This window comes from Sipha flava, unplaced genomic scaffold (assembly GCF_003268045.1).
Source record: "Sipha flava isolate LNK unplaced genomic scaffold, YSA_version1 75_pilon_pilon, whole genome shotgun sequence".
NCBI classification, from domain to species: Eukaryota; Metazoa; Arthropoda; class Insecta; order Hemiptera; family Aphididae; genus Sipha; species Sipha flava.
The window spans coordinates 2,104,851-2,113,908 of NW_020273615.1; the positions used below are offsets into that span (position 1 = coordinate 2,104,851).

Genomic DNA, 9,058 nt, shown 5'->3' on the forward strand with positions numbered 1-9,058 from the left:
TATACAGTATTATTATACAGTACTATAACTAAAAATAACTACAGTTAAAATTTACCGATAATTTATAATATAAACTGTTTATGAGTTCATAAATACAGTAAATATATAAATACAAAATATACAGCTAAAAGTATTTAATGATAAAAAGTACCACATATTTTATTTTATAGCAAATAAAAATCAGTTAATCTCTGTGTAGGCCTTATAAATCTTAAAATTTTTATAATGATATAAAAATACAAACGTTTATATTATATTTTAACACATAATTTTTATACTAAAAGATCTTAAAATGAGTTCTCTTTTGAATTAATGCAATAATGTCAATAACACATAAAAAACAAAAAACAAAAAGTGGAAGTAGACCAGCAGATTAGATATGGAATTAGATTTTATACTAGTGAAATAATAGCTAAAAAAAATTTGCATCACACTTAAAAAATCATTAGATATTTTAATAAAATCATATTTTGTATTTATTTAAGAAAAAAAGGTTGTTGCCATTAAAATAAATGCATTGTATTTACATATCTAACTACAAACTATATTCTTCGGTCTAAACGTAGATAGATGTAACTTTTTTTTTAGATTCAAGTCTAACCAAAAAGAAAAGGAAAACATTTTCCTGAGATTAATGAACTATTTAGTTTAGATATTATTATTATATTTCATAACTTTTGTTATTCTAATATCAAAATATGAATTGATTTATCATTCTTTTTCGTAAACGTGTTAAGTTGTAGTCTATCACAACTAATAGAGGTTGGCAGTTTAACAAATTAATAAGAAGGTCACAACTCATATCATTTAAATTTATGGTTATATTTTTATCATGCGTGATGTATGACGTACACATGAACATAATGAAATTATTTTTTTCCTTCATATCAATAGATTTTATTGTTTGGTTATGATGCGGGAAGTGATAACATAATAGTTAAAAGGTACTATACGATTATACATACATATATCTATATAAAAATAATTAATTTTTAAGTTCATATGTTTGTAAATTAAAAACTTATTTTAGTTTTTCTTATTTATTTTTTGTATCAGATGTTAAAAATCTCATTATCCAGTAATAAATATTAAACCGGACACGATAAGTTAATAATTTTTTCTTTTATCAATTTAATAATTTGCAATTAAAAATAAAATAATGCCGTATTAATACTGTATAAATTATATTCCAAGTAAGTGATGAATTTGTCACCATGTGTTTTCATAAATGACCAATATCATTAGAAAAATACCCTTACATATTATTATCATTTATTACACATAAGCCATCATGAAATGAATGAAAGCTACCGAAAATATTAAATTATTGAACTAAAATTTAGATTCTTGATATTAATGTTCTTTTATCGTCGTTTAATGTGAAATGTAGAGCAGTACCACTTTATTTTACTTTATTTTTAATTAATAGAATTACAATTTAACAAAATCCGTCCTTGTTAGTGATCTCAATCGCAAATAGATGGTCTTATATTATTTTTATACCATGTCGAGGAATTAAATAAGACTTGTAAATATTTGTTTATGTATGTTAGGTTGCGTTCCAATACATAACAGAAATATTTGAATTTATTTTAAAATTTATAAAATTATTTAATGTTTGATCATTTTTGCTGTTACTAAAGCCTCAGGTGCCACAGGGTGCCTTGCTACCTCCAGAATCTTCATTATCGGTATCATTAGAACAAATCTAATAAAATAACACAATTAACACATTTTAAGTTAAAATAATTTGTAAAATATTTTATTATTATTATTAATCTAATTATGTAACTTTTTACAAAAAAAAAAAAAAAACATTGTAAAAACAAAGATTTTTTTGAAACAATTAAAGTTAAATAATTATAAAAAAAAAAAATGTACAGCTAAATAATTTTTTATTCAAAAAATTACGATAGTATAGCAACATTTGATTGATCACACTCACTTTGGCTTGAGTAAGTATGGAGTCTTTAGATTGAATAGGCAACTTAAGTAATAGAAAAAGAACAGTTTACTAAGATTTTTATTTTTTATTAAGATTTCGTCGCAACTCAAAAAAAAAAAAAAAGTTATTAATGAACTCTTCAGTGAATGCTAATTAAATTATCGTTCATTTAAGCTGGTATGAATTACAAATTATATCGTTTTTTCAGCAATTTATATTTATGTGAAAAATTTACATTTTTTTAATTTTTTCTTCGTAAAATATCGATTAAAAATTATGATTTTAAAAGTCATGAAAAAAAACAAATATCACTACAATTTGTCACATTTTTGTATTTTAAAATTTATAAATATATTTAAACTTTAATATTTAAGATTTAGAAATTTAATACAACATTTTTATAAGATTTTTTCTATATCATCATAGTCATCAGGTAAAAAGTTTGCCTGAAAAAAATGTCTAAGCATTAGAAAATTTATTACTTTTTGTCTAAAGTAATTTTTGAGTTTACTATAAACCTTTTACCACTCATGAGAGTTTTTTATTTCTAATTTTTGATTTTAATTGCTAAATTAATTGCTTTTATTCATACCATGAATGTTCATTATGTTATAATTTTGAATTATATTAATTGAATAATTATTATTGATAGTAGATTATTTTAATTTTATTAAAGTTGAAGTATCATGATAATATATACCATACATATAGAATATTAATTTTTCTTTTTTATCTGCAATTATATTTAATGATATCGCTCAGTATATTTTTATGATAAGGATATAAATATTTATTTATTTTTTTTAAATAATATTATTAGAATTTATAGATTCATTACTTAAATAAATAAAATATAGATTGATTTAAATTCAACCAATTGTAGTCTTGTATTACAATTAATAATTATAATTTAAGTATAGGTATGAAAACAAAGTTTACCTTTGATTTATTTTTTCGTTTTTTATGCAAAATATGAAGAAAAAAACAACTATTCAACATATTATTTATTATATAAATATTAGATTGTAGCCAAAAAATTTACGCAAATACTATTCAATTAATAATTTATAAATATTACATATTATACTCAATAATGTATCAAATAAATTTTAATAGCTAAAGAAATAAAATGACTTAAGTGTATTCAATAACTTAAACTGCTCATAATGTAGGATAGACAGTTTTCAGAGAATACATTTTTAATTATTAAAATTATATTTACATCTTATAGTTGTCACATAATAATTTACCTTTATTTGAACCATCATGTTCAAATGACCTTGACTATACTGTTCAATAACATCACATACATCATATGGTTCTCTTGCTTTTTGGAATTTTCTTCTAGCTATAAAATATTTTATCGTACTAATGGCTCGAATAGTATTTTTGTGTACATCAGTCAACCTATAATGAGTAAAAAAGTAAAATATACTTTTTCGTCTGTTAAATTGAATTATAGCAATAGGTAGAAAAAGTAATATTTTAATTTTAAGTTAAATGTTAAAAGAACTTTAATTTAATGTCTAATAAAGTATGATCTGATTCATTATTTAAATGACATATGAAAATAACAATAAATTTGTATTTCATAATTTTGTATTTGTAATATTAAATCGTAATATTTATGTTTCTAGACATACTATTTAACTGTTAACGTTTGATGGAAATAAATAAATATCGTTCTACAATTGCACTTCAGATATATCAAATATATTCGTTAAACCTTACAACAATAATACCGTCGACTTACGTGGTCACTCGTTCTGTTTCCATTTCTAAGTCGACTTCGTCGCTAGCCGCTTCCGTTACAGAACTTGTCTGGCTGACGTATCCTCACCTGATTAGGAGTGGCTAGAAATAAATAATAATGGAATTGTCCCATGGTAATTTTTAGAGCGTGTACAAACAAACAAAAATATGTAACGTACTTGTTTTTGGTTCTTCTATATAGAAAACTACTTCATCATAATTTTCCTTTCTGGGATTCGGTGGTGGGGGTAAAGTTTGAGCTTGTAGACTATCCCTATTATTGTTCATCATGGACCCTTCAGGCGTGTCTATTTTACTTTTAAACTTGCATGATTAGGGACTACAGTATTAAAACACAACGTTTTTGAAAACGTTTTTAATAAACGTTATTAAACGAAAAAATATAATAACAAAATCAATCAATAAAACGAAAAAAAAATAAAAATATTATAACGAAATCAAAAACGAAAACGAAAATAAATTATAGTATTATACTATTATTATTTATTACGAAAAAAATATATATCTGTTATCAAAAAGTTAATAACTCTGATAAATAATAGGTAATTGTTGACAAATAAAATATATTAATAGCATAGCACAATAATTAATTATTGTTCACATGGAACATACACATTGCAGTGGTGACGGTAAAATTATATTATCTTTCACGACGACGATCATGGATCATAAAGTAATCTATAACATGGTTGCCGCTTCAATTGTTATAATATGATTATATTATAATCTATTGATTTTAGCAGTTGATTAGGAATTGATTTTGTTTTATAATTTATCATACCTACTCATTATCCAATTGGCTATTATAGTTAATTATAACAATAACAGGACTTTATAGTAATCTGAAATTGTGTTTTACTTTACGTTTCTACTTACTCTTTACCAATGCACTTTTTAAAAACGTTTTAATTTAAAATTTTGAATTTTATTATTTTCATATAAAATATAAATTATAATTTTGATTTGAAATTTAAATTTTAAATATTAAGAATAATTAGTTATAACTTAAGTGCATTCCTAAATTTAGTATATTGAAAATTCATTGTAACTATTGTAAGTAGGCTTAGGGTCTTCTAGCATTTGCATACTTTTTTCAATTATTGTTAAATATAGCAGAGTGCGAAATAAATTCGTTTCTCGATGCCATGATATCAGATCTAAAATTTGAATGTGCATATTTTTGCATATTTGATAGATTTTACAGGAGAGTGCATATTTTTAAATTGTTATGCTTATTTTGCATATTTTGACAATTTTTTAAATTTAAAATTAAAAACTATAGATACATATAACTATATATACATATTTCAAATGATCGAAAAAAAAAATGTACTTAATAATTAGTAATATGCTATCTACAAACTACCTCACATATCTCGTTTTAATTTTTGTGTAAGTATAAATAATACTATAAACCCGTATCGATCGTATCTGGAAATCGACCGGATGTCGATATAGTAATAGTTGATATAGAATAATAGATTATTTATTTAGTGTTCAGTTCAGTCGATTATTATCTATCGTTATTTTTGCATCTCGCAACCACGCAACGTCGATTCATACATAAAACGTCGTTCGTATTTTGTAACATTGTGTAATGCCGAAAGTACAAAAGTTTACGAGTAGCCGACTACAAAGTTTTGTTTCGGAGTTTAAAGATACATTTACATCCGATGGACACGTTTTATTTTGCGTACTATGTGGTTATTATTTTTTTTTTTTTAATGTATATAAATGCATATTATAATGCATATTTTAATGATTTTAGAAGCATATTTGTGTATTTTTTAGAGCTATAAGTCCCTAAGCCTAATTATAAGTTAGGTATATGAAATAAGAATATATAAAAAAAAAACAAAATTACCAAAAACGTTATTTGGAAAAAATTTAGAAAAATAACGTTTTTCATCCCTGGTATTTAGTACGGTACCTATGTGATAGGTCTATATTTACATGTGTCCCAAAAATAGTCTAGATAGGAATATTCATCACAAGATCGCGCAGTTGTCATAAACCATGATTGTTGATAAGTTAGTATATAAACAGTGTTAACTAATGCAAAGTCATCCTTAATATATTTTATTGTTATAAGACAAAGAACAGGAAGAAGACATTCAATGTTTATTTTGCCGTAGTATCAAACAATATATATGTTACCGGTAATATGGATAATTCAAGTTTTTTGCAAAATGTCAATTTTTTTTTTAGACAAAGTACAATACATTTTATTATATGTTATATTATATTAAGATTCTTATAATAATTATATATTATTACTCATATTACAGACAAAATTTAATTTTTACCTATTATTATATTATTAATATTATATTAATATTTTACTTAAATTACTATTATCTTATTATAACATGTGGTAGAAAAGTGACATTTTGAAATACACAAAATGTTATTTTTAAGGCAAATACACTTTTTATTTTGACACTTGGATTTACAAACACATTTTAAAAATCTTTGGCCAATTCTTGTGGATTTAATTTTTATCAAATTTTCATCAGATAAAAAACTAGTATTAGTGGCCAAATTTTTAAAAAGAATTTGTTATTTGTTATAAACATTTGAATTCATATAAATCGTATGCATAGTTACAACACCAAAACGAGACACGAAAATGACAAGAAAAACTACGATATTGTAATAAAATTATTAGTACGTTCAATATTGTATCTCAGAATTATTATTATAATAGTAAAAGAATATTAATCTTTATTGCGTTAAATCGTGCACGCACATTTATAATAAACGATAAGTAAAGTCGTTAGTAATAGGCGATGCCCAATTTTGTTTATTTTTATCATATTGCCTACTCCATGTTTGGCATTATACACAATACCTCGACAAAGCTCGTATTATGTATATTGCCGAGTGATTTTTGATATTTTATATAATGCCTAGGCATTTTGCAAAATACCGGATTATCCACATTGCCGGTAACATATATAATATATATGTATAAATAAATATAGTTAAGCTGTACATAATTTATATTATTATTGTATACACACGGTCCTAGATAACTATTTTATTTAATGATATTTATATTAATATATTATTATACTTCATTTTAGACTCATAATATTCTATTTAGATTTTAACATTATCGTCGTTTTTAATATGTGATTCCACTTCCCATAATACATCTTAGTATGATAGTTATTAATTACTTATAATCGTGATTTAAAAGGATAATTTTTCTATAGTGTTTTTATCATGGAGTTCGATACTTTATTTACTTATCGTCTGAATGTATTTTAATAAATGAATTCATTGGAATAACAACAACTCATGCAATGTGTTGAATGTAATTAATCAATATATTGGTTGGTTATGAAAACCTACCATTTTAATAATGACAAATGATTGAAATAATATGTTAAACTTGAAATTAGATAGTGGATTAAAAGTAATAGAAATGAATTTCTTACAACTGCCAATAGTGAAGAATCAATATTTTCCTACAAAGTTTCGTAATTCATAATTACCGTTTGATATGCTTCCATATATGAGATGCATAGAACCAGAACGTCCTAACCCACAAAAAATCAAATTTAATTTTATACGATAAATGTCTCTTACTTAATAATTTCAAAGTGGTTTAAATTAATAATCCCGTATACATTTGAAGAATTATATGATAATTTCTTTATACTACTTTATTAATTATAAGATAACCTATTTTATAAATAGATTTTTTTTATTCTCATTTCGTTTAATTTGATTATATATAATTGTACGAAGTCAATATGTTTTTCACTTATAGTTATTTTTATTTATTTTTTAATATTGAAAATGCTTTTTTTTTACATTTATATAATATTTAAAATCCACAATGACCTATTCCACAAAAAATATTTTTACTAGATAGCAGCATATAATTGTATTTGGCTTTGTGATCATGATATATAATTTTAGAACCAAAGTGGCCCAACCCTATGCTAGTAATATGCATATGCCTAATAAGAAAAAAAAAAAAAAATGAAAAATAGTTAAAACTTGAAATTCCCATTCTGCACAGTTACATTTTTGTGGATTAGGCTATTTTGGTTCTATATAATATCATTAAAGGTTCGAATATTACTGATATTATTAATACATTTAAATTAATTTTGTTTATGTTTTGAGACTAAGTTCTGAGTTAATCATCTTACCAAAAACATAATTAAAGCTGTTATATTTACAGTGTATACTATAGGAGAAAAACTATTTTTTCCAAAAATACCAGTACACCACATTCATTTTCCAGTTTACTTTAGAAGGGTTTAGTTTCTAATAAAGTATTGTTTTTAAAATGTCAGTTAATTATGATCAAGGTAGGATATTAGGCCATTGTGGAGTAAATTTGGAAAATTACATTTTTATTTCGTCATTGTCTTAATGGAAGTTCATTTATATGTATATATATATATATATATATATGTGATTGTAGTATTTTCTATAGTTGGAAAACCTGACCATTTATACATCACCGTATAAAATTCTGAATATGGTTCATCAAGAGATGTTGACCCAAGTTATTTCTTAGTACTGTACTAAATTTAGAGTTACATTTAAAATGATTCAATACATAATCATACGAATAATCAATAACTATTTTCCAAATTTACATTATGCATAGGTTTTTCAAATACAGAATTAAAAATTCATATTTATCTATTATAAATATCATTAAATATTAAACAATTTATATACATAATGTAATAATAAGCTCAAATTCCATAATGTTCCTTACTTATGTTGTATATCATTTTCATGGGTTGCCATTTATTAACCTTTTCACAATAATGAAAATTACCCGATGTGCAAAATCCTATAGCATAATAGTCGCATAGTTGTCACACTGACGGTTGAGAAGTTACGAATAAGTGTCTATTGACTTCTCAGAAATGTGTTATGGATATTTAACGCCAGGTTGAACGAAGTTACTGTATGCGATATCAACATGTGATTACTAGGAGTAGTCAATAATGTCATATTGAGAGGTTAATAATATTAGTACATAAAGATTAACGGAACTTCTTATTTTCTGTGCATAGACTTCGTAATGATTATTATCCAGAGAATAAAAAAAAAATCGTAAGTGTATTTCATTGCTGAGATTTGAACCGTACACCTCTACCTACCTATTCTTAGACCTATACTACTGGGATACCCTATCGAGATATTTAGTAGTAATTAAGTTAGTATACTAAAAGTAAAAGTAAACATTATTTATGTAACATTATACAGTGATGCGTTTCTAAATAAATCGGTGACGGTTTTTTATATCGAAACTGGTGGTAAATATACTTGTATTTGCAATACATTTTTATTTTTATGGTATAT

At 23.7% G+C, this 9,058-nt stretch overlaps 1 protein-coding gene across 1 annotated transcript; it reads right to left on the minus strand.

Annotated features, from left to right (window-relative positions):
- Positions 1-1,621: 1,621 nt before the first annotated feature.
- LOC112692648 (potassium voltage-gated channel subfamily KQT member 1-like) lies at positions 1,622-4,084 on the minus strand. The gene is made up of 4 exons (XM_025567381.1): positions 3,877-4,084; positions 3,699-3,799; positions 3,196-3,352; positions 1,622-1,708 (listed from the first exon to the last, which is right to left on the minus strand). Exons 2-4 carry the CDS (start codon positions 3,719-3,721, stop codon positions 1,646-1,648), a joined length of 243 nt encoding a protein of 80 aa, XP_025423166.1. The 5' UTR covers positions 3,722-3,799; positions 3,877-4,084; the 3' UTR covers positions 1,622-1,645.
- Between the last annotated feature and the right edge of the window lie 4,974 nt (positions 4,085-9,058).